Source organism: Excalfactoria chinensis, chromosome 9 (genome assembly GCF_039878825.1).
Source record: "Excalfactoria chinensis isolate bCotChi1 chromosome 9, bCotChi1.hap2, whole genome shotgun sequence".
Lineage (NCBI taxonomy): Eukaryota > Metazoa > Chordata > Aves > Galliformes > Phasianidae > Excalfactoria > Excalfactoria chinensis.
Window position 1 is genome coordinate 1633508 of NC_092833.1, and position 26035 is coordinate 1659542.

The 26035-nt window shown below is 48.5% G+C and overlaps 2 protein-coding genes across 4 annotated transcripts in view; one reads left to right on the forward strand and one right to left on the reverse strand.

Moving 5' to 3' along the window:
• Positions 1–17699, reverse strand: ATG4B (autophagy related 4B cysteine peptidase). Its single transcript, XM_072345037.1, has 13 exons — positions 17563–17699; positions 12756–12854; positions 12193–12264; positions 10692–10790; positions 9774–9875; positions 8925–8997; positions 8237–8316; positions 5443–5639; positions 5007–5085; positions 4313–4458; positions 3673–3729; positions 3301–3394; positions 1–1854 (listed from the first exon to the last, which is right to left on the reverse strand). The coding sequence occupies exons 1-13, from the start codon at positions 17570–17572 to the stop codon at positions 1781–1783; spliced, it is 1182 nt and encodes a 393-aa protein (XP_072201138.1). The 5' UTR covers positions 17573–17699; the 3' UTR covers positions 1–1780.
• Positions 17569–26035, forward strand: part of THAP4 (THAP domain containing 4) — a 13572-nt gene continuing 5105 nt past the window's right edge. The window contains exons 1-2 of one of the 3 annotated variants that reach the window (XM_072345033.1): positions 17569–18061; positions 18512–19668. In XM_072345033.1, coding sequence (XP_072201134.1) covers positions 17571–18061; positions 18512–19668 — 1648 coding nt within the window. In that variant the 5' untranslated portion in view covers positions 17569–17570. Of the gene's footprint in view, positions 18062–18276; positions 18387–18511; positions 19669–22123; positions 22256–26035 lie in introns of those variants that run through there. The other 2 variants (XM_072345034.1, XM_072345036.1) reach the window with 2 other exon arrangements.

The following is a 26035-nucleotide window of genomic DNA, read 5'->3' on the forward strand; positions in this document are numbered from 1 at the left end:
AAGATTTTAGATCTGTTTATTCAGATACAAATTGAAAGCAGATGAATGGAGCACAGCCCCACTTCCTCTGCTGCCTCTTCCCCTGACTACAAGAGAGAAGAGGAGAAGCAGGCAGAAAGCAGCAAATAATAATTTAGTGACAGAAGCATTGTGGTTCCCAGTTCAAACCTCTGCTTTTGGGTAGCGTAGGGAGAATTAGAGCAATCAGTAGGTCAGTCACAGAGGAAAATGAGTAATTTCTAGCCAGCTGTCACCACCCTTGGGCACAGAAGCATTAACTGACAGATTCCAATCCTGTATGTACAAAACAATCCTTGTAAACAGATCTGCAGTCTGCAGCATGCACTAAGGAAACTACTTAGGCAACATTCTGTTGCAGTTTGCATTAAGTCAGTTCTCCTCCATGGTTCACCTTATTCCAAATTATGTTTGTACAGCAGAGCTGTTATCTTAAAGCAGCTACAACTTCCAGTATCATGTTGGACCTTCCTTCTCAAGACATTCTGTCTTATGCTGACTTCTTTGGCATGACTGCTGGAAATGGGTTTCTATGGGTTAGCTCCTACAGTGCCTTGCCCTGTGCAAACTGCAGGTAGGGGAGCTTTGCAGCAGAGCAAATGGAAAGGTAGCAACACAGCTATGAAGCCTACTCAACCTTCAGGCATCATTTCTGACTTGGAAAGGGAATGTCTAACAGGAGCAGCTGGAGGAACTGCTCAGCAACCCACAGAAGATACCTCAAGGAATTGTATAATATATATTGTTTTTTTTTTTAATTATTTCAACAGGATTATTCAGTAGATGCTATGCCAGCACACTGAGACACGTGGCAGGCATGTGGCTGGCAGATCTCAGTTGTCCTGTTTCACCTCTCCCCTGTGGTGGGCTTTTTTCCCCCCAGGGCTGTGGATTCCAGTTATCTGCTCAAAGCACCTTTCCTGAAGATACTTGGTATGGACATAAATCCATAGCAGAAGCACAGTGTGTTATCAACTCACTCAGCGAGAACACACACATTTTCTATACTCTTCCTCTTCCCTCTGCCGTTAGTTGAGATTGCAGTGTTCCTCTCCAGCAGCGCAGGTCCATACTTTCCCAGACAGCATTTTGCTTATTGAATTACCATGATTCATAAGTTACCCCAGCTCCCCTTGGACAGGATGTGAGCAGGAGAGGGGTACTGCACCTGTGAGAAAGCACTGTGCACTGCAAAGCATGGGCAGGGGTTTCTCTGTAGGAAACAGCCACCTGCACTCTGGGGACTTCACAGCTGTCTCACTGGGACGTGTCTACTGTTAATTTGCATTGTGAGCTGCAGTCCAAATTGGCCACTGAGAAGAGAAGCTGCTAAAGGGAATAACTGTACATGTCACCTACTAAATGAGGGGTGGCTCTATTTAAGCTTCAGAGAGAAGCCCCTTGTGTAAGGATTTAGCGCTCTAAAGATTTCTATGGCTCCCCCAGAAGGCCAACTGACCTGCTGATGTAACAGATAGGCTCTGAACTCCTAGGCACCACTGCATCCACTTCCAGCAGGCGTTTTCTGCTGAGAAATCCCAACTCCAGCCAGTAAGGCTGCAACACCCACTTGGTTCTTCATCCCAATGCAGACAATGCACGCTCCGCCCAGAGGCTGCACAGAATGCCAGGATGGACAAGAGGCAGGGATGGCAGCAAGCACCTATGAAAACCGGTAGCCCCAGGCTCTCCAAGGAGCTTCCCTCCCCCCACTTCTCCCCACACATAACACAGATTTGCAGAGTCAGTTTCCTATTTGTTTTCAGAGGGATAAGATCTCGAAGTCTTCATCTTCTGAGTCAAAGAACCTTTCCAGTCTGTCGGCATCGGAGGAGTCTGCAAGAGAAGAAAGCGTTACCTCCATGGGGTGCAGTGACTGCTCAGCATCACAGTAACTACTAGCTGCTGAACATGAGTGTCACAGACCCACACGCTAAAGAGGCTCTGTGACATGTGAGTGAAGGCTCTGAGGAGCATGGAAAATGCACTTGAGAGAATTACATGGTAGAGGGTGCACCAGGTTTCACAAATCCTGACACAACCATGCTGCAGTGCAGTTCTGTGCTGTAACTGTTTTGTACAGCCTTTCTGTCAGCTGGGGAAGTAAAGGAGAAATCTACATGAACTCAGGCTTTAAGAAAGCACACAGAACAGTCAGCCAGAAGCTAAACTACAACAACTGATTGCTGAGAACATGGACAAGTGCATGGATATGAGGCTGTAGGCCCTCTGAACATTCTGTGACATGCTTTAATTCCACAGCAGTGTGTACAAATACTTAGTGTCAGTGCTCCTCATGCAAACTGTGGGTGCTGGCAGCACAACTTCCTCAGGCACTTCTCAGGGAGCAGCCCTCTATGCTTAAGTAACTGAACAGAGAACCCAGCTGACTGGAGAAAGTGAGGACAAAGGACTGGACATTCATGAGTGCATCATTAATCCTTCTAGTGAGGGCTGAGAGTAAGAAAAAGTATGGCCAAAACATATAGAAGAGGCCCTAAAAGCATGGGGAAGAGAAGGACAAGTAGCTCATTAGGAAAGCACTTTATGAGTAAAGAAGGTAGTAAATAGGGACATTGTGATACAGGCAAGGATCAACAGACAGTATAAGCAAATAAAGCATTCTTACAGAATAGGACAGTGAAGTAAGAAAGACTTTGGAAGTTCATGCTAAGAGACGGCAAGGAAGCAATGAATGCAGGATGCAGGTGACAGGATGCAGTCCAACGCCTGGTGACAGGGTAAGCTTGCCCACAAATAACTCACTCCTCTTGGCACAATTTGCAGGAAATACTGAGCAATGTTCACTTGCATTGTTAACATGATAAGCAGAGCCTGGCAGCCAAAATAGTGCCTAGCACTTGTTGCTTTTTGCATCACCAGTGCTAAGCAAATGCACAGGGAAAGAATCCCCTGCACTTGGAGATATACATGACCAACCTGATGTTTGTCAATTTTTAATACCCAGAAGCTCAGTTTTCAAGTGGACCCTTCCAATTTCTTTAAGCATCTCTTTAGAAATCATAAATCCACACTGATAAAGTAGCCTGAGCCTTTTTTAATGCAGTCACCATTCAGATTCCTCCTAAAAATCACCCTGAGATACCATGGGAATCTGAACCACTGGTTGAAAAAAACCAAAGAATTAAACTGACCAAAAAGCTCCAGACCAACTATGAGGGCAAAGGAGAACGCAGCATAAGTCAGTGTGCAATTCCATACAGCTTCCAGAAAACCAAAGGGACAAACTCCCCTTAGTTCAGCCTCCTTGCACAGCCTTACCTGGTGTGAGATTCAGAACATCGGGGTTGGAGAAATGTGATGGCTGACGTTCAACCAGTTCAAACATGGGCAGTGCTCCTCTTACCAGGGACAGCTGTGGAGAAAGAGCAGAGCCATGAGAACTTGCAGCACCATACTCGGAGCATTCTGGTTTGTTGGGGGAGAGATATTCATCTGCTGGAACTTCTTTGCAGCTGAAAAACTGAATTCTCAAGTGTTCATATCAGCTGCAGAATTTCAGAGCTAGAATCCTCCTGGTGTCTTAAACACACGTGCTTAAAATGGGATCATGCTGCAGAGAACAGGCTCTCTGTGCAGCACTTTAAAACCAGTAATACCCTGTATTCGTTTCCCAGCAATATAAATACAAACCTTTTTGATTTGGTGGCACCAATCATTAAAGTCCTCCTCTGTGTGGCAGAAGAAGCCCTGTAAAAAGAAATTATCATTATAGAATGACCAGGACTGTGAGCTGTTACAACTAACTGCTTTGTGTCAAGGTGTGGCTTACAATGCCCTGTTAAACTGAGCACCCCCCACAGGCTTATCATAGCAGACTGTTCAAGTGCTGATCCATTTAATGGTCTGCTCTGCTGCAGAAGGAAAACTGGACAGAAACAATCCAAGTGGGAACAAAGGGCAGTCACCCCTCGGGTTCAACAGAATACAAATCACACTGCACCAGAAGTGTGATCTATGTGATCAGAAGGACGTCACATTCAGAAGTGGATTCAGGTCTGTCCCTTTGAAGGCAGGAATCAAAGCCTAAACTAGACTCCAGGGAAAGAGAGCACCCCATTAGAGAAGGCATTTACTCACTTCACAAGCAGATCTCCCTACCAAGCTGCTACCGCAATGAGGAGCTTCTTTAATAATGTGACTGCAATTGAAACATATTTGCCCAGAGTACTGCCTGCCTGGAGATCACCCAACCTATCACCTCCGCCAGATCCCTGTGAAACAAGGACCTGCTATTTCAGATATGGGCAGAAAACAAGCAGCAGGGACGCACCACTGCAATGGAGGGGTCGAGCTCAGCAATGCTCATTCTGCAGGGAGGGTGCTGGCAGTGGAAGCTTTCATCGGGGAGACAGCCACTGTCACTGGGCTCCACTGCAGGCTGTGTAGTGTGGGGATCCAGGTAAATGAGCTCCTCACCTGGGCAGACAGGCAACGAGACATCAACAGGAAGAACCATTAGTTATTCTTCTGAGAAGCAAATAGAGATTAAAAGAAGGGGGAAGAGCAATAATTGAGCCAGCTCCTGAAATCCCAAGGAGGAACCCTTCATTTACTAGGGGCATCTTGCTTTTGGCCACTCCTTCGATACTCCTCATCCAGAGAGCCAGCATGAGCAGAACCATGGCACCCACTCCATCTGTGTCCAAGGCATGTGCAAATACACAGCCACATCCCTGAAGGGGGGTCAGCTCTGAACCTAGGAAGAGCCTGTGCACGCATCATTACAGACAGGATCTACTATTATATGGTGGAAGTGTGCAGCTTGTGCTTTTGCCCCCATTCAAAGGTCCATCACTCAAGATCCTCACAGGGTTTCAGCTCATAGAAGCCTTCCACATTTCCAGCAGAAAAAATGAAACCTGCAGCACATGCTACAGGCTGAGCAAGAGAGCTGTACTGCTCCATAAACAGTTTTAGCTGTGGGGAGATGCTTGGAAAGTCTTTGCAGTACTTTGGGCACTCACCTACATAACCAATGAAGTAGTGAGCACTGTTTGGTTTGCCTCCGATCACTCCAAGGGACTGGGGCATCATGAAGCAGTGCTGGAAAAGCAATACAGAAAACACACAGCTGATAGACAGTGAGACAGCGAGTGGTAACAAGGGCAAACATCTAAAAACACAGCAGGGAAAAAAAAGACTGGGACACTGAAAAATCTGCAGTTACAGCAGCAGAAACAGCCATTTCTGGAGAAAAGCTCCATCATGAAGATTAAGTTATGAAATGAAAATGGAAAAAAAAGGCTACTGAAGCAATAAATCCAACACTTTCCTGACAAAATCCATATCCTGACCTCTGAAAATGGTAGTCTCTAAATATATTTTTCTTCCAGAAGCAACTTAATTCACAGCAGGGTCTTCAGGCATCAGAATATCAAAAATCAGCTCCAGATCCCCTACCTTTAGTGTTTCAATATAGGCTTCGTTGATCTCTGTGAGCCCAAGGCGGAGAGGTATCAGCAGCACCAATGGTTTCCACAGTGAGAGCTTATCTCTAACCCCTGCTTCCTCTGGGTACCCATTATAGAGCACGTCTGCCTCTACAGCAGGGCAGGCTGCAGCTCCAGCATAGGAGAAGTTGGACCGGCACAACCGCCCTACAAAAAAGGAACACAAGCAGAAAACATCAAAAACAACCTCAGTTTCTAAACCTGGCATAATTCTGTTCCAGCTCTGATCAACAACTGCTATTTTCCAAAAGCCAAAAGAGTTAAACAAGGTCCACCACTGTGATCCTGTTATGGTGCCCTCTGCAGGGTTTCTGGACAAGCTCAGCATTTCATTTCTTACATCAAGACTGTGCCAAAGCATGCTGGAACTCCCAGCCACCATCTGGTGGGCCATTACAATGCAAATTCTTCCTGCAGGTGAACAGCTGAGCAACACCCCGTGTCAACACAGGTGGATGACTTGCTTGGGACATCAAAGGTAAGTCTGGAATTCAGAGAGCATCTAGAGAGGGAGGGGAAAAAAACAACTGGTGTGTTCAGTTCCAGGGAAATACTGAGAGGCTGTCAGGCCAGTTGAATTGAATGAGGAAAATGTCCTGCATTAAGCCATCCTCATGTGTAACAAGCACTGCAACAAGGTATAAACGTGGCATTTGCTTTGAGACTGTAATTTTCCTAAGCCTCACTAAAACCTTTACAAATTCCACCAGGGATCATTCAGGAGCTGGTTTAGAGACCCCAGAGGGGGGATCAGTAAAATCTGCAGTTTTAGCATGAGCTTTGCCTGTAAGATGTGGAGCAGTGTAAATCCTCAGGGCATACCTATGACACACACTGTACATCCTCGCTCTACAGGCTCGGTGAACAGACAGGCAGCCTGGGATGTAACCAGATTATGTAGATTCTGGTACAGAACCATCTCCAAGCCTACTTGCTTCACAAGCTAATTGCATTACTTGCTAGGTGAGTGCATGCATGTGAAGAAATGAAACTAAACCAGAAAAACTCACAGCATTTCAGTCATTAATTTAAGGCAATTAGACAAAATGCCAGAGGCTCATTCAATTTATTCTTGGCCTAACCTGAATACCAGGAGAATCTGGCAGGTAGGACACGATGTAAACAAGCACCTTCATCATAGCAATTACCACAGGATGCTTGCTCACTGCTACAAGCTTCAAATGCAGCTTAAGGAGAATGTTACCTCCAAGGTTAGAAGAAGGACTTTGAGCTAAAGCTTCAGTAAGAGAGAATCCACACTGAAGTCTGCAATTGCTCCCTATGCTGTCCCTTTCGAAGGGAGGATGTGTACGTATGCAGCCTATGAGCACATTTCCAATACAAGAGACAGACTTAGAAGGCTCTGATGGCTCTTTTCACTGCTGCAGCAAAAGGTTATTTCCTACTCACCTCAGGCTGAACAGTATCAGTGACTGAATTTAGCAGATATACGAAACAGCAGTAACTTCTGAACGTTTCACTACTGACAGATGCTTGGGGCACAAGACAGAGAACAGGCACATAACGTCAGACCCACTCATATAGAGACATTCAGCTCCTGAACAGACAAACACCACCCTACACATCACAGACTGTATTGGATGTGTTACTTGAAGTGGTGTCAGCGCTTAACACAAGTCACACAGAAAAGAGCTGCAATGTACCCAAGCCGTGCAGCCAGCACACCTAAGTTGGGGGTATTTTCAGGCTAAATGTGAAAGATAAATCCAAATCTTGTCTTTATGCTGACCTTTGTTCAGTCCAAGAACATCAGCATGTGTCTAGGACTACTTATACTTCAGGTTAGACAGGCACTTCTCAATCGGACTACCTGATAAGAGACTTCACTGTGCTGCACTCTAGGGACAAGTCCTTGTCTGTTAATTGATTTTGTCTCCACAGCAGCCAAAGTCAATCTATGTGACAGCTGCCACAGTCTCACATGTAACTTAGCACCAGCTCAAGCATTCTCTGGACTGTTCTGTGTGCTGTTTCAGAGTACTACTCCGGCAGAAAACACTGAATAGTTCTGTGCTGTGTAAGCACGTTGCCTCACGAGCCTAAAGCAAAAACAGGGGAAGGCTTGTGCAGCCAGGGCAACAAAGGACTGCAGCAAACAGCCATTCCACCACTCACTTCAGTTACTGGGGCACTGCGGCCTGAGCAAGCATGCTAGGGATGAACACATTGCACAGCCTCCAAAGACACTATGCAGTTGTCAGAATGCAACAAACAAACAAAAAAAGGAAAATAAAAAATAACAATGAGTGAGCACTCCTTTGAAATGGCATCTTTAAAAGATATCTCCAGAGACAAGTCCCTTCATTCTCCATTTTTCCTGTTTAGAGAGAAGTTCTGGTTTTCTTACGCTGCTTAGTAGCAGAGACATTCCTACCCTGTTATACACATAAGGAAGCAGCCATTTGCCACTAACTACCTGTGGCCACAGTTTGTCACTACCTTCCAAGCAGCTCCCACCTATTGTCTGAAGGTCAGCAGCTCCTTCTTTCCAGATCCACAGGCCACAATGCCAGGTCTGAGCTTTATCAGACAGAGCAGAAGTAGAAGGAGCTTTCCTGCTCTAGAAAAGCAAATCTCATCCAGGTTTAGCGCACTTGGCCACCACTTGAATACAGAATATTTACTGCATGCTTCTAGTGTTGCATGACTACATGCTTTCCAGATCTTTTCTGGCTTCTTGCTGTCACAGGATACATTATGTTCTACCTACATGCGATACTTACTGATTTCTTCCATCACAACAGTGTTATCCATGGCTATATGTACTGCCAGTGAACTCCATGTATCAAAAGTGGCAAGTTTTCTATAGGAAAGGAAAAAAAAAACTTAGATTAGGAACAATCATTTTTTCACCAATTATGCTGTGTTGGTTGGTGACAGGAGAATGTTTAGGATGTTCTGATCACACAGGATGTCTCAATTAAACAGTCCTGATCCTCTGCTTGTCACCATGGAACCCAGGAAGCACATACTTCCTGTCTGATGCACTGGTGACTCAATGGCTCATTGGCAGCCTTTTGACAATGATGACAGAGGCAACTCAGATATCAGCAGAGATCCAAACAACAGCAGCGAGCATCTACTCTGACACCTGCTTCTGGTCTGCTGCAAAGAGCACCGCACTCTGTTCTAGAAGCATGTTACATGAGCACTATGGAAAGGTAAGGGATTTCCAGGGGGTTGTCCTCAATTTGAAATCAGTTTTCTGTCACAGCCTGCTTGCCATATTCTGAATAAAAGAAGGACTCCTCTCAAGTTCCCACCAGCCAAGTCAATAAGGTCAAGCAATTGACTGCTAAGAGCATTAAGTCAAAGTTGCACTTCATCCAGTGGGTAGAGACCTGTGAAGCAGGAGGTAATACAAACCCACCGCTTTGTTTGAAAGAAGTAAGGGTCAAATCCAGCACTTACTTAAGCACTTGTGCAACTGTGTTTGGTCCATACCACTGACCGATGGATTTCCCCTCTCCAACTCCCATCTGGGCTGCAGGATAAGAAAAAATAATTTAGCAAAGAATTTCACCTGCATTTTGGTCCTTCCTAACCAGGATTTTTATCTAATGGAGTAGAGATCTCACTTGGAAACACTCTGGAGTCAGCAGAATCCACCCTTTCAAGGCTTACTGTGGTGTCAGTGGAAGAAACAAGCATATCCTCAATGATGGTAAAGCAAATCTTTTCCCGAAGAGGGAATACAGAAGTCCAAATGGCAACGTTACCTCAGGAGTATCCATTCTTAGTGTGATTATCAAGAACACCCCTGTTACAGGTAGCATACTGTTCACTGTAGATGAAGCTATAGGTATCTTAACACTTCATAGAAAAAAAGAACTAATCAGGCTGTCTTTTTCTTTTGCTGGGGAAATTTCTATTGCAGTGAGATCCTTCCTCAGTCTAACTGCTATTTCTGAAAATACCTTCATCCAGCAGCCTTCTCACGTTACAAGGTCTTGGTGAGAACAGCAGCCACGTGCTTTTCTCTCACCTTGGCTAAATAGGATACAGAAACCGATGCTGAATATAACCCTAAAGCGTGACACAAACCTGAAGGTCTGAATGGAGGCAAGAAGAAAAATCCAACACAACTCATAACAAAGACTGGTAGTTTCAGACTATATCAGAAAATAGGCACTGTGTCAGAAAATAACCCGCTAGGTTTTTCAGCTAAGCTACAGAAATAAACACAAAATGATGCTCTTTGCTCACAGGAAACTCAGACAGGATATTCCCCCCACGTTTCTTGGCACCCGGCATCCTTACCTATCTGGTGAATGGAGTAGTAGCTGTCTTTTTTGTCAATGAAGGCATTAAGAACACTGAAGTAATTATCTGTCTGCCTCTTGCCTTTTATCCACCTCCAGTCTAAAACAAACAAGGGGGTATGAGAAACAGAATGTGATCTTTATTAACAAGCTACAATCTCTCTCGCCTGTGCACCAACCACTGACCAGATTCTCAGGTCACTGTGTTACTAACAAGGAACTGAGGAATTCCCGACATCAAACCATGAATCTCAACAGGCAAAAACAAAAAAGAAAAAAGAGCTTTTCACGGCTGAGATAAAAGAACATCACACAGAAAAAGGAGGATCAGTAAACTCTACCTCTGTCCCACAACTGAAAGATAAGACTACCATTTCCCATAGATGGGCATTCAGAAGAAAACCAGGAGGCCTCATTACTTCTGAATTTCTGGGATGTTATTTTCTTAATCAACAACCACCAAAGAAATCCAGTACAGACCAAGTATGGTTCAAATGCAAGAACAGAAGTTTTCAGGCAGAAGAGACCAGACACAGAGACGACTTCTTGACAAGTTAAAAACCACCCTATTTACAAGTCAGTAGGCTGTTCTGGTAGGACTTTTTAAACTTCAAGTATATTAAAAGGCCCTTCAAGAAAAGCCTAGCACTTGCTTGGTGTCAGTGGATTTAGCTAGCATGTTACAGGACTCTCCTTTGTTTTATGGCTTGAACAACTACATTCATCTATGTAAAGCTGCAGACAGCTGCAGGAAGAAACCTACCAGAAAGTTTCCAGTAGAGTTTTCACACATCAGCCCTGAACTTGAGAAAACTCAGGGGAAAGTTACAGAGCCCTCAGCAATTCCCAGCTGCTATCATTAGAAGCACTGCACTTGTGCGAGCACATGGCCCTGGAAGTCAGTTCTCTGCTTTACCTCTTCCCAAATGCCTGCAGACCAAGGCCTGAGCAAAGATCATCTGACCACACCGCAACATGCAGCCCCAGCCTGTATCAGATGTGGGACCGGTTCCTCCTGGAAACAAGGACAGAAAGCAAGTATGTAAGGAATGGAACAACACAGCCAAGAGAGTAAAAAGGAAAGTGCTGTAAGCCTACATGGGTAGCAGAGCTATCCAGGAAACTGGGTAAGGAACAAGGACTGTGCTAGCTCACAAACCCTAAGCTGAGAAATCCAAACACTGTTACCAGTGACTAGCCTCACAGCATTCCTTAAACACAAACAAAGATCTTTAACATTAAACGATGGGGAAAAAAAAAACAACTTCAAAGGAAATTCAAGCAACTCAACTAGAAAGACAGCTGAATTTCTCATGAGCGTAGCAGCCTTTGAGTCTACTGGCAGATTCTCAACCTAACTCAGAGACATTCCAAAACAGAGGTGCTCGTTACAGACCACTTGTAATGCTCATTTTGAGAAGGGAATTCATTACACAAGATTAATCAGTCACAAGGAATTCCCACATCAGATGATGACTGGATGAGATTCCAATCGGCACACAGAGTTAGATTAAAAAAAAAGTAAATAAATCTTCCAGCAGCAGCAAGAACAACAAACGTCCTACATAACATTGGAGAATAAGCTGGATATTAACTCTCACTGGGAAATCAAAGACCTGTAACTTATAGCAGAATTCCAAAAGCAAACTGCTGTCGCTTCAGTGAAGGTTTGGCTGTTGTTACAAGCTTCATAGCTAAAATGCACAGTGTGGCCACAGCTAGTGGGCTGACTCACAGGCACCAAGTCAGCTGCACGTTAGCACAGCTGGTAAAAGTAGTTGGTCTGTATTGCTGCTGCCTTCTATTTTTGTAAGAAAGATATTATGCATACCTTAAGAAGTCTGGCTTCAAGTTCACTGTGAGACGCTCCTTACATTACCACACATTTGGTCATTTTTTCCCTGCACTGTCAAAAGCTACAAACATATTCATACTATTGGATCACCTTTTGAATTTGCTTCTGTTTTTGATGCCGCTCATGCCTTACCCTTTATCACCTGACTGTACTTTCTGAATTGTGAAACAGGTTTACAGAGCGAACAGCTGCCTGGAGCAACTGCGACATCCAAGTACTTTGAGGAACCTCCATACTAATAGCTGATCTGATTCAACAGATTGAAAACCAAAACAAAGCAACCCTTCCGCCTTGAAGACGACTCACCCACTGCTCTTTGATTCAAGGCTCACATTTACAAGAGAGCTTATAGACAGACATTCAAACAGTTGGGAGTCAAAGGATTATTTTCTCCTTATCCTTTCTGTGAAACAAAACCTGGCTTAATATTCATCTCAAAGTCAGTTTTCCTGAGATCATCTGCACGTCCTCTAACCCAAATGAAGTCACTGGAAATTTCCTGCTGGGTTGGACTGTTATTACAAGTGGGCCAACATCACTTCCAGGATGCATTTAGACTTACCAATGGCAGGGAAGTTCTTTCTGTAGGTGAACCAAAGCCGAGAGGTCACATCCAACAGGATCTCTTCTTTCTCTGAAAGTTGTTTTTAAGACAGAAAGTCATGTACAAAGATGGCACCAAACACACCTAAGCACATCTCCCATCCAGCCTTCTCATTAAGAGTGTTCTGCTCTGCACACAGCCTGCGGGCCCAGACAGACAGAATTTGCCTTAGGAATGCAAAAGTGCCACAAAGCAGAAGCAGCTTTTTCCCTTAAAAAACACTACAACCGATCAAAAACACCACAGTTACAGGTAAACTGTGAAGCAGCAAACTATTTTATTGCCTTTTCTGAGCTATCCATTTGCCATTAACTACTAAACAGCAACTTTCCATGCAAAGACATTCTAGAGTCTATGGAGGTTGCCTGACAGAAGGAAGCATGGAGGTTACAATCTGCATGCTTTGACAGCATACAGGCTCTGCTCTGTGCCTGCAAGGTCTGCAGTCACCTAGCTGCACATAAGACATGTAACACTAATAGAATTTTCCGCAGTATCAAAGCATTGTGCATGCAAAATACCTGTAAAGACGCTGTATTTCCTGCCTAGGATCCAAACAGGCTCTTTGGTCTCAGGGAAGTCTTCATATTCAAACCTGAGAGTGTCATAGGTAAGAGTAGCTGGAATAGAAAGAAAAAAAAACATATCTATCGATCATTTTTTTGTCCTCGCTGTTCAAAAATCAATCATAAACAGTACTTGCAGAACCAGAACTGCTGTGATATCATAACTTACCCTCAGAGCACCCACCGAGAAACAGTTTGGCTCCCACTATAGTCATAAACTGCAAAGCTCAGGGAGCCCACGCACCCATGGCTCTCACCTGCTGCTTCACAAGCAAGGAAACAGAGGAGCTTCCAGGTTAGATCAGCTCCAAGTTTGGCCCAGTAAAAATTGAATAGGTCAAGAAAACACCAAGGACTTCAGCCAGCAACTTCACTGCTTCTCAGCACAGCTATCACTGTGCACAGCAACAGTCCTCAGCTACAGCACTGCGGTCCTCTTTTCAAGGGAACAAAGCAACTGAGATGCTTCTTCCTGAGAAGATAGCTTTTGGTGGTGAAATATGAGAAGCGTGGACTGCATTAAGCTGGAAAGCAGACCTCGCTCCTCAAGTCAGCCCATCCTCTGACGCCATGAGCTGAAGCACAAGCCATCACCTCTCCCCAAAACAGTCTGGAGCTTCAGTAGATAGTGTTGCCCTTACAGGCATCAAGCTAAAAGTGAGGAATGCAGATAGGTGCAGAGGTTTGAGCTTCCAAGTGACAGACACCCATCAGCACCCAAATATCCATCGCTTCTTAAACCACCACTCAGCATCGATTGCTGCACTCTGCAGAACACTCACAGCACAGGCTGCTGCACGATGCCCTTGGATCAGGGCAGCTTAAGCCTTGTGCAAAAGACAGGTAAAGGGCATGGGTGGGAGGAGGGAAGGGAAGAGGAGCTGGATGTGCTGTGCTCCACTAAGTCTGTATTTGGGAAATGTTGGAAGTGAACCTCAGGGGGTGGAGGAGGCTGGCTTTAAAACACCTTGAAGGTTACGAATTGCACCTAATTTCAATTCTTAAACAAGCTGCAAGTTAAATTTAAAACAGAGCTAAGTTAGCCAGTTCTGCAACTGTTAAAGCAAATATTTCTAATACCAAACCTATTAACATCTGCAGCCATTTGGCTTGGGGTTAAAACAGGAAGACACCACACGACCACAAGTTCCACTCATTCCTACCTCCCGCAGAAGCCATCAGCCACGGTGAACATCCCACTGCCATCACAGCAGATACCACCATGCTCACAAACAGGTGTGCACAGATGAGCCTCTCTTTCCCAGCTGGCTTTCCAAAATCACCATCTGGAGCTCCAGTAAGTGATGACCTGGCTGATTTGCATAGAATAAATGAGAGCTCCAGAAAGGCTCTGCCCCTCCTCTTTCCAGGACCTCGGATTAGGATGCCCTGTGCTACACCCAGGCAAACAAGCTGTGCAAGACATTCCAGCTCCTGCAGGTACCTCATCGGCCTTCTGCCTCTGGGCTCTCACAATTGGAAGCCAGTTCCTAATGTTGGAGAGAACCCATAAGCAGCAGCAAGACAACAGCACTCAGACCAACTCCCATGTAAGTAGGAGCCCTGGGAACACAAGCACAGAGTGAGCTCCTAAATCTGAACTAGGCTCTGGCCCTAACTCAGGCAATCCAAGCAAAGTAATTCTGCTTGCACAGAAAAGCGGGAGCAAAGTAACACAATCTTTTTCACTGCTGCATGTTGTCAGGGGAAATTAAGAATGGCGACTACCCCAACAGTCCTCATGTTGTGTCTGTCTAATAGCTGGACTTGTTTTGCTCCCTTCTTGCTCGGTGCTGATATCCTTCCACCCAACGACAACCTCTGCAGACACTTTCAAGCGTGCATCGCTTTCTGTTTGCTCCTTTAAATTTGACAAATTCCCCTAACAGACGTGACATTACTACACAGGAAGGGACCAGCAATTGCCCAAGCAGCTCCCAGGCTGCCTGCTGGGTCGGCTCACATGCAGGGCATGCAAGCTGCAAGTACCACAACATCAAACACTGGGAGGAAAGCCCCACGCTTGCAACCCTTCAGCTGAATGCTTTATGTCAGGGCTCTGTGCACAAGTCTGGCAGGTCCAGCTGTATGCCCACACAATTACAGGCAGGCTTTAGTGCAGATGGAGTTTTGTCTTTTTAATGAAAGAAAACACTCACCATCACCTGACAGGTTAAGTACAGGGGTTAAGATTTCACCTTCACAGGGAAGAAACTCAAACGAATGCTCTTAGTTTAGGTTAAGAACATCTGAATGGGAACAGGCCCCCAGCAGGCTGAAGGCAGCGTCTGTGTGCTCCCCTCACAAATATCCATCCTCACAACCTTTGGCACTTCTTCAACATTACATTCATTGCACGGTTGCCCAGATGAGCCACATATTTCAGCCAGCAGGCCCAAAGCAATTCAAGTAAGAGCACAGTGAGCTGCGTGGTTAGAAGCAAAGGGCCTGTCCATAAATAACACCAGGAGTTCACAAAGCAGAAATCCTCTTTGAAGATGCTCTCCTCACAGCTGCAGAAGTCAGGTGAGATCAGCAATTTTTTCCTCAGGCAGCGATCCAAAACTTCACCTTCAAGAAGCCCTCGATCTGTTTTCAAGGCTGACCTCTGCGCATCCAGGACGGCAGAGCAGCAGCCTCTGCAGGAGATGCACAGACACACACAGCACAACAGCTCAGCTCCCCCAGCACACAGTGGATTTTGAAGTTAAATGAGTGAAAGTCCGAGCCGTGCAGAGCACACCCTCAGAAAGGCAGATTCTCCTTCCAGGAGTGTCAGACGTGCTGTGAGTTGGATTGGATTTGCTGGAGCATCCCAAAGCCCTGATGGAAAAGGCAAAGCCTTCCGTGTGCCAAACTTACACTGCAAAACAAGAACTGTTTTTTCTGTCAACTCTGTGAAACAAACGAGTTTAAACATCAATGACTTAAGCAAATTTCCTTCTGCTTTACGCAGCAAAAAGGCTGATCTTTGCTCCAACACCAATCACCTCGACTGTAGTTTGCATGCACAGCTTGGAAGTTCCGACAGCTTTTTTTTCCCCTTCTTCCTCTTTTCATAAACAATATGGAAGTAGAGATCTGGTGTGTCAGATGAAGGGAAACCAGGCTTCACAGCACATCACTCCCCTAATTCCTTCTTGTGCATCCCCCTCTCTGGCAGGGCTTCTCTCTCCAACACTGGAACGAATGCTTCTCAGGCAGCAAAAGCACAGGGCCGCCTTCCCCAAGTCCTTCAGCCCCATTGAACATCAGTAAAAGTATTGGGAATGAGACAGATGGTCACCTTTCAAGGCTGACAAAAGTACATCAAAAAGGGAATCGAAGCAGAGAGGATGAAAGCTATCAGAAGCAGGATGTTTCTGAGGGTCAGGAAGGTAAATCTATTGTACCAGAGAAGTTCAAAGCTGAAAAATGCTTGGAAAGCAGATGGCTGAAGAACAGCCTGAACACTTAGTTTTGGCCTTTGCAGAAGAGAGATCAAGTCCCTCCTTTTTCCTAAGCCCTTTCAGACAAGACAAATCCCAGCTGTCTGAATGAAAACAAGGAGTTAAGGCACGGTGAGGCTGAGCAATCCGAGGCCTATCACTGGGCCAGAGGGCTCTGGTGCTCACAGCCAAGACCAGCTGCGCAGAGGAGATGCAGCAGAGCGATGCCCCGCTATCACAGCATGGTTTTTTCTTCCCTCGATAAGCCTTGCTGTGTTTACATAAAGGGCAAGCAAACACACCCGCTGGCTCTGGTTGTGTTGTTCCACTTGTCAGAACATGCATCGTTCCCAGGTGTGAGACACTGATGTGACAGCACACAAAGACATGCTGGCACAAAGCAGGGACTCAGCCCAACCGCAGCTCCACACTGAGGCCACGGACACTGTGAGCAGTGTGGCCATTGGGAGCACTGCCCCACACGGACACCTGCCCATCACAAAGGAGGCCTAGGAGATGCTGTTATCACAGAGCACAGCTTATCTCTGCACAGGGCAAGGGCAGGCTGGTGCCGCACCAAGGCTAGCGGGATACCAGCTGCAATCTGAGTGCCAGCATGCTTGTTTTCCTGCAGGAAAGCAAGAGCTCCATCATGAGCAGTTCTGGAGGTACTATGGGAAGAGATGAGGGCCAGACAGAAGTGAGCAAAGGTAAGGCCAAGTGATCACAGAACATCCCAAGTCAGACCCATGAGGATCATCAGCTCCAACCCCCAGCCCCACGCAGCGCCACCCAAACCCGAAGTGTCACAGCGGTGTCCCAGCGCTCGCTGAGCTCCAGCATTAGGCTGTGCCCGCCGCCATGGAGCTGTGCCGTGCCCTGTGGGGGCACAACCTCTCCCTGCCCCCTCCCAGCACAGCTCCACGCCGTCCCCTCCGGCCCTGTCGCTGTCACACAGAGCTGAGCCCAGCGCTGCCCATCTGCTCCCTGCGAGGAGCTGCAGCTGCCGCGAGGCCTCCGCTCAGCTCCCGTGCTCCGGGCCGAGCACACCACGGGCCCTCCGAGCCGCTGTCAGCCCGTACCCGCCGCCCCGACCCCGACCAGCGGCAGCGGGCGATACGGTGTTCGCTCCTTCCATGCCGAGCCAGAACCTCCCGCAGCGCGGACCGGTGGCTCCGCAGGGCTCAGCCAAACACCGCTCTCGAGGCCGCGGCTGAAGCCGAGTCCCCCGCGGGACAAGGCCTTCCTCCTGCAGGGAGGCACAGCCGTTGTCGCCCCGCGGCCCGTCCCGAGTCGCGGAACGAACCGGCGGCTCCGCGCGGCTCCGCACCCACCTGCGTCCATGGCGGCCCTGCCGAGGGCTGCGCCCGCCGCCGTCCCCGCCGAGACATACGCCCCGGCACGACCTAACCCGCTGTCTCCGCCGGCGGCCGGCTCGCCCAATGGCAGCGCGGCTCACCGCCGTCCCGCGCGGCGATTGGCCGTCTCTTCGAGTTTGGGTGCGCCGCGACGCGCGCTGGGGGCCGCCATGTCGTCGTACGGAACGCCGCGGCGGAGCGCGGAGAGGCGCCGTGCCGGCGGCGGAAAGGCGGGGCCGCGGGAGGCCGAGCGGCGGCGGCGGCGTGCGAGCGGTTCGGCGGCGCCGCCCATGGGAGCCGCCCGCCGGGAGCACGCCCCGAGGAACTCCGGCGGCCGGGCGCGGCCATCGTGCTGTACGGAGGCCGCGGGGCCCCGCCCCTCCGCCCCCGGGAAGGCAGCTCCCGATCGCCTCGGACGAGCTGGTGGCGGCCCGAGCCGCTCGTCGGGAGGCGGCCGGCCGGCGGCGAGGAAGAGGCAAGCAGAGCGGGGCGGGGAGCCGCCCTTCATAGGAGGCCGCGCCGCGCGGCGGCCCCTCGGCCAAAATGGCGGCGGCCATACGGCGGCCGCCATGACGGTTGACGGCGGCGCCGTACAGAAACCCCTTCCCCAGGGCGGAGGGGCGGCGGGGTGACCTGGCTCCGCCATCTTGCTGTACGGCTGGCGGCCGGGCCGGGCCGGCGGGGGGGGGGGGGGCGCTGGGGCGGGCCCGGCCGCGGCCGGAGATGGTGATCTGCTGCGCCGCCGCCAACTGCTCCAACCGGCAGGGCAAGGCGCTGCGCGGCGCCGTCTCCTTCCACAGGTGAGTGCGGCCCCGCAGGTGCCGGGCCGGGGGCTGACGGCGAGGCCTCCCCTCCGGGCGGCTCGGGGCCTGGGGTGCCGGGCTCGCCCCGCTCCCGCGCTCACGCCTTTCCCCTCCGTCGGTAGGTTCCCTCTGAAGGACTCGAAGCGGCTGATTCAGTGGCTGAAGGCTGTTCAGAGGGACAACTGGACCCCCACCAAGTACTCGTTCCTCTGCAGCGAGCACTTCACCAAGGACAGCTTCTCGCGGCGGCTGGAGGACCAGCACCGGCTGCTGAAGCCCACCGCCGTCCCCACCATCTTCCGGCTCGCCGAGAAGAAGCGCGACAACCTGGATTATGTCAGGAGCAGCAAGAAAATAGCCAGCCGGGTCCCGCTGCGGGATGGGGAGGGCCCGAGGGAAGGAGGCTGTGAGGTAGCGCAGAGGACCCCATCTCCTGAGCGGGACCTTATGGTGATGCAAGGGACGGACGAGATGGAGGAGGTGACTCTGCAAGCGGAGATCGGGTCGATGTCTGAGGAGGAAGAGCATCTCCACGGCCAGCTGGAAGGCCCCCGGAGAAGGACGTTAGGCGATAGCTTGGTTGCAAAGCCCTCACCTCAGAAGAAGGCTGACAGATCTTCCGCGGAGGACTGTCCTAAAGGCACCTGGACGGGGAGCTGGGTGGCGGACAGGAGCGGCGTATCGGTGGACGATTTCACACCTCCTGCCTCTGGTGCTTGCAAGTTCATCGGCTCCCTTCACTCCTACAGCTTTTCCTCTAAGCACACCAGAGAGAGGCCGTCTTTCCCAAAAGAGCAGCTAGAAAGGAAAAGGCCAAAGAGAGACGTGGAACCGAGCTGCAGTAGCAATCTCATGGGACACGATAAGACTGTAGCTGAAGACTCCCCTACTTCTTCCCTCACCGCGACCCCTCAGAAACCTTCCCAGGGTTTATCAGCATCCCCAGCAGACCTGACCCCTCGGCCTGCCGCCGAGGCCGTGATGGGACGGAAGGGTGACACGGATGCCAACCCCATGTCGATCAACGAGGTCATCATGTCAGCCTCGGGAGCCTGCAAGCTCATCGACTCCCTCCACTCGTACTGTTTCTCCTCCAGGCAAAGCAAAAGCCAGGTGTGCTGCTTGCGTGAGCAGGTAGAGAAGAAGAACGGGGAGTTGAAACTGTTGAGGCAGAGGATCAGCCGCTCAGACAGCCAAGTCAGGAAGCTGAAGGAGAAGCTGGATGAGCTGAAGAGGATCAGTATCCCTTACTTGAACAGCCTGCTGTCCCAGGACTGTGGTCAGTATTCCCACTGTCTTTGTATTCAGGCAGAATTCTCCATTTCTGAACAAAAGGAAGCTGTTTAGGTTAGAGATAACACAGATGGGGAGCGGGCTAAAGACAGGGGAAAGGTGAATCGTTGGAAGGAGAAGCAGTAGCTTGGACTGGGCCAAGAGATGCAGGTAGGAGGCTTAGTTGAGTTTTTGGGCACCTGAGATCCTTCTTATACCCCCAAAGCCTGTTTTCTTTCTCCCCATCAGTGCTGGTTGTTCGCTCAAAGTTACTGCTGCACTCTGAACTCTGCCGCCTCCAAGTTACGGATAGCGCGTGTTGTTTTGGTGTGGTTTTCGGAGGTAATGGGGCGAGAGGCAAGATGTTGGTGTGGAAGGCGACTCCTTTGAGGGTGTGCTTTTTGAGTTGCTCTTTGTGGGTTATTGTGGGTTGTTCATTTGTCGTGTTACAGTGTATCTTCAGAGGGCGTCTGAAGTTTTTCTATGTGTCGATGTGATGCTGTAGACAGCAGATATATGGGAAAGCTGTCCTGGTCTGGTGTAGGATGTATGAAGTCTCAGGCATCAAATATGATGGTGTTGTCGCCACGTTGAGGACATTCTTTTTGACTGAAGTGCTGGGTTCAGTTTGCTCCTTTCCATCCGCAAAAGGCAGAAGTCAGAAAGCAGGTAATAAGAGTGTGAAGAGAGAGGAATTAGTTCTCTAGCTGTCAAGGGTGAATTTGAGACACCTGAAGTGCACGTGGAAGTGCAGTGAGGGACATGGTAGCCTAAAAATGCAGGTACAGGAGTTGGGTCAGGCCTTACCCCTTTCTACTGCAAGAAAAGTGATTTAATGTAAATCTTTATAATTCCAGAGAAAAGCTGTGAAGGATTTAATGGTATTTGATGTTTGTATGGCTGCAGAGAAAAGGCAGGGTTACGCTGTGAGAGATGTGCGACTCGGGGTCTTACTGAAGGAGCAGCCACTCGTGGCTGTTTGGGTGTGTTGGAAATGCTCATCGTGGTGATTCTTCCTTTGTGAGGTTTCTTCTCATCTTTAGAAGCTGTGTGGTCTTAGGCTTGGTTAGAAACATGATACCAGCACAGGGAGATGCATTCTGCAGGCCCTTACAGCACAAAGTCAAGTAGTCAAAGTAGCCTCTGTAGTTCTGCCTTCTAGTCTGTGTTTTTAGACAGTTTTCTTGTCAGGCTACAGAAAATAACTGGATACGGTTTCAGGATTCTGTGAGTATCGTTCATAAATATAGAGATGAAAAGGAGTCTGGCCTTTTGGAAATGACTGCAATGAGATGCTAATTGCAGTAAGAGCATCCTGAGCGTGTTATCTATCCTGCTGTCTCTCATCAACAACGCTGGTGGCCAATATGGCCAATGGTTCCTTGTGGAACCATTCTGCTGGTGACTTTTCAGAGGGTTTGCTGGTGGCTGACAGGCTTTAGTTTGCTCTTGGTGCTCTTCTGCTTCGCCTTGTTTTTCTTGTGCACGTAGTCCTAGTTTATGGCAGTCCAAATACCTGATTAAGCGCAGCTGAGTGCTGCTGGGCAGAGTCCGCTTTGTGTGCAGACACTAAATTGTACTGTGATGCAACGCTGCGTTGAAGAGGGCTTTTTGATATTCATAAAAACGGAGGCAACGAGTATTAGCTTAATAATAATTATAGTCTTTATTAGTAGCTACATTTCAACCGACTTAAATCACAGGATGCGTCAGTGAGGTGCTGTTAACAGCCATAGACCTGAGCCTGCATCTTTTTTCCCCTGGAGGCTTAAGGATGGGGAGTGTAAAGAGCATAGGCAATGGGGCTGACTCTGCAGGTTGCTGCTGCTTCCATCCCTACAGCCCTGCTGCTGCTGCTTGGCATCCAGCTGCTGGCCCAAGCCACCGCGCCATCGTGGTACATGAGTGTGGAGTTCTCCAGCTTTTCGTAGCAGGGGATCCACTGGCTGGTTCTGGGGAAAGCCCAGGGCTGTTTCCCGCACAGCTTCTCTAGTGATGCCTCCTGTACTAAACTCGGAATTTGCTTGCTTTTTTTGATAGGAAAATGCTTTCTTCTGCTTCATGGGCCACCTCTGATGGCTGTGAACCAATGGCTGAGAAATACTTCAACAAAGGGTGACTAGGCACAGTGCATCAGGCAGAGCAAGGTCAGGTACTCCAAAGAACAAGAGGATGTGTCAAGAGAAATTAGGGAGAGCCAGAGCAAGCAAAGAACTACAGACATGGTGTCCTGGTAAGGATGTGGAGTGCAGGGCCAAGGAAGGCTGCTCTCTGCAGTGCTCATGTTAGGCACTCATGCCATCTACCCAGCTCTTCCCAGCTCTGCCAGCTGCATCCGTTCTTGGAACCAGGAAGGAGATATTGCTTTCACAAGATCACGTCTCCTTGACACTGTGGAGTTTGATCCCTTTTTGAAACTACATCTCCCAGCAGGCACCGGGGTAACCTTCTTACCTCATGATGAGATCACTTCCTTTATAGCCATCTTATCAACCAAGTGCAAAACACGATCTGGTGAGCAAAGGTGATTAGAGAGCTAGACCAAGAGATAGGAAGATACCAGCCCGCCATGGCCAGCAGTGAAGCAGATGCAGGTAGGATTCAATGTGATTCAAGTGTATGTATTTAACAGAGAGGCAGAGCTTTGAAAACCCAGAGTTCTGAGCTGCTGTGGAGCCCGTTCCAAACTCCATGTCTCCTTTCATGAAGGTCATATTAAAGGCAGGGAGTTTGCAAAAAGGGTGCATGTAGAAAACAGTAAGAATTTTGCTAAAAATCCACAGGAAATGTTTTCTTCCAGTTTAGATTTTGTTTTTCAGTATGTGTGCGAAACTTCACAGCGGTGCAGTTGTTTCTAATACTTCCTCTGTGTGAATGAAGTGCAGTTGGGGAGCTTTGGGGGTGTACTTAACCGTTAAACATCTGATCTCGTGCACAGCTGGAGTCCTGATGCTTCTAGAGCTGTAGCATTTCCCACCAAGATGGCAGTGGGGTTTGTTCATTGCAGCAAAGCTAATTGCTCAGCATCGGTAGGAAGAGATTTGGGCTGTGCGAAAATAAGAACAATAAGTCAGATCTGGAATGGGAAGTGCTGGTTACAACACCAGGAGAAATGGATGGGAATGGCCAGGACAGAAGGCTGGTCTATAAAGTGGTTGTTACACACAGGGAGAGAGATAAAGTAAGCAAAGAGGGAGATAAGGAGCAAGAAATGTGTGCGCATAGGTTAAGAGTGGGGCTGAATCTGTGGCATAAGGCAACACCAGGGAGGCTGGGTGAGGCTTTCCAGCCTGCAGCTGACTGAGGTAGACATTTCATTGTAGGAATTCTGTTTTCAGGACCAAGTTGATCAGGAGAGGGCTCTTTTGCAGTCCCCATGGAGAGAAAGGAGCTTGGAAGGGGAATAAAAGACTTGTTGCTTTGCTGCTCTTTCTGTGTCCTTTTCCAGTGGAGTGATCTGTTATCTGCTCTATTTTTTCATTAGCTGTACATCATGTGTGTGTTGAGCATTTGTTTCTGAAGTCAGTAGGCAATGACTCACACCAAAAAAAAGCACAAATACAATAGCTTGTGACTAGGAAGCAAGGAAAATGCTAACTAAGGAAAACTTGAAAGCAAGTAAGACACGTTGAGGTAAGCTTTCCTTGGGCTGTTTGGGTTTCTCATAATCATGTGTCATTAGGAAAAGTGTTTTCTTTATGCCTTGTGCTGCAGAAGTCTGGTGGTGGCTGTGGACACTGGGGTATTTCACCATAGGGGTTAGAAGCAGGCAATAACACACGGGGGCATGGTTATGAAATGGATTACTAATAGAGGGCACAAGATGAGGGTTTGTGAATGTAATCACCAACCCCCCAGAGCAGAGCTGGAGTACATCAGTACCAGGAGTGCTTTGCTCTTGCTGGGGGAGAGCATCAGCAAAGTGTTACGGGGTGCAGTGCTGGGGAGGGACAGCGGGGGATAAAGCCTCCTTCTGTAATTAAACATGCAAAAAGCACAGAGAACGAGGCTGCTCTTAATTAGCAGCATGTTGATGCTGCTGATTCAGATCCAGTGAGTGACTCAGCTGAAGGAAGGACTGCAGGAGGCTGCTGGCTGCACACCCTGCACACTGATGATGGGAGCTGCCACATGAGATTTTCTTTTTCCTTAGCTTTTGTGCAGCAAGTCCTCCCCAGCCTGGGTGAGGTAGGGTAGCTGTGTCACTGGCAGCTAACTGGCTGCTCACACTGCTGGTAAAACCATGCAGGGCTTTGTGTCAGTGTAGCTTTGTGTGCCAGGGATCACAGGGACTGAAGCCCACGTAGCCATGGCCCATGGCATTGCTCAGTCCGGTTATCTCATGACAGGAGACTGCATCGTCCCTTGCTGCAGAGTGTGGGCAGGCTGACTTTGTTACCATGCAGAGAGGGATTTGACTTCAACACCCCTGCAAAGGGGAAGGATCCATAAGTTCAGTGGGATGGGGCAAGGACAGAAGCTGAGGGGAAGTTTGGCCTGAGCAGCCTCCTGGAGAAATGATATTTAGGTGATCACGTTGCTTGTAGGACTTTGTTTTTGTGATCCCAGCTTTTGGGCATGGTGACAGCCTTCAGTTGGGTTTCATAGGGGAGCAGAGATCTTATGGATGTTGAAAACTGCTTCATGAAAATGTATAACCTGGTAGAGCGGAGTGCCTCTGCCTCTAGTATGAGTTCACTTTCTCTTGCTGCCTCCCTGCTATTGCTTTCCCCCCTTTTCAGCTCAGGCCCTGGCACAGGGGCTGCCAGAGATGATAAAAGGACCAAGTCCACCATCCAGAGACCGATGCCAAGGGTAAGAAGCAGCAGTGTGCAGTGTCTTTTTATAACTGAGTTTTTGCTAAAGCTGTTTCTTCCATCTGTCACTTGGATGCTTCTCCTGAGCTGCTGCAAGGTAAGCAAGAGAAACTGAAGGGCCCTATTACCAAGCACTCTGGTGATGGGAGGTGTCCTGGTGCTCAGCTCTGCTGCCAGCTCCTGGCCCAGGAGAGGGCAGCAGCAGCCCAGCTGCAGGCTGCCAGCCTTCTCCAAGCTTCTCTTTCTACTGCCTGGGGTGTCTAGGCCTGCAGCAAGCTCAGAAGGAAAGTCACGTCTGCCTGCAGGTAACAAGTGGATGGCAAATGCTGGGTTGGACACAGCAGTGATGCTCTCTGTGCTCTCAAATGGCCTGTGCTGACATTGAAAGGGGAAAGTGGTTGCAAAGAAACAGTTTAGAAGTGCACTTTTTTGCAGCAGTAATTTTGGCTTTTGGTGATCAGTAATCACTGCACTGCATGGGACAATAATGTGCTGTCAGTTGGGCTGCTGATGGTACAGATAGAAGAGAAATACCCTGAAGTACTGTGGGACATTTGCAAGCTGCGGTGACCCCCTTGGTCAGCAGTGGTGCCTACCCAGACCCCTGGGGTGCTCTTTGCAGAGGGCTGCTGTGATGCTGTTGGTTTTTAACACTTGATTTCATAGTGAGATATCATGTTTTCCTGTGCTGGTTTCTTTGCAGAGAACTTCAGGCGTGGACTGAGCAAACAGCTTTTTACCCGCAGCATTGCCTTTCTGGGGCAACATTTCTCCTTGTAGAGCAGCCAGACAGGTAGCTTATTTCTGGATGATATCACTCGGTGTGGAAGCCTCAGCCTGCCAGTACCTGCCAGTCAGCACACGAGTGGGAGGAGGCCCCGCTCCAAGTGCTTCAGTCTTACCCATCACATAACTAACCCAGATTTTTCAGTGGGTCCCCTCATCTCTATTTGTAGAGGTCTTTCCTGAGATCATGTGGGTGCCGGATCGTTTTCCCTGCTTACATCTTAGGAACTATCTGTGTTGTTGTTAGCGTGCCTTTCAAATGCCTGTCTCATTTGCTGCCTTTTTTATTATTCCAGTTTACACCCTCTGACATTAAAAAAAACACAAATCTACCCTGCTGCTTATCAAAGCTCTTCTGAAATGACTCATTAAAACAGGAGCCTTTCAAATTTGTGAAGCAGACTGTGGCTGCTTCTCAATAAATGCAAGGACTGGAGGGAGTAGATTTGCCCTCTGCTTTATGCTTTAACTTGTGTGCTCCCTGGTCTTTTAGTGCTTTGTCCAGCACCTGAACAGGGTGATTTCTGAGCTTTCCCTGCCTCCTTTCGCACAACTCATTCATCTCTTAAAAAGAAAACGAGTAAACTTTGATCCCGAATATGCATAAAGCCTGATTTTCCTTTGTGGTGAGGACTCATTTCCCTGGTCTCCAAACCAAACAGGAGCAGTGCTGGCTCAGGGCTTGAGAAAAATCAGGGCAGAGCTCTGGAGATGTGTCACTGATACGGGTTATCATGCACCCTTCTTTATCCCAGGAACGCAGACTGCTCC

Coding starts and splice junctions, on each gene's coding strand:
- ATG4B (XM_072345037.1), bottom strand. Junction 5,086..5,442: donor CCTATATTGAAACACTAAAG/GTAGGGGATCTG, acceptor TTGCTTTTCCAG/CACTGCTTCATGATGCCCCA. Junction 3,730..4,312: donor TCGACCCCTCCATTGCAGTG/GTGCGTCCCTGC, acceptor TTCTTTTTACAG/GGCTTCTTCTGCCACACAGA.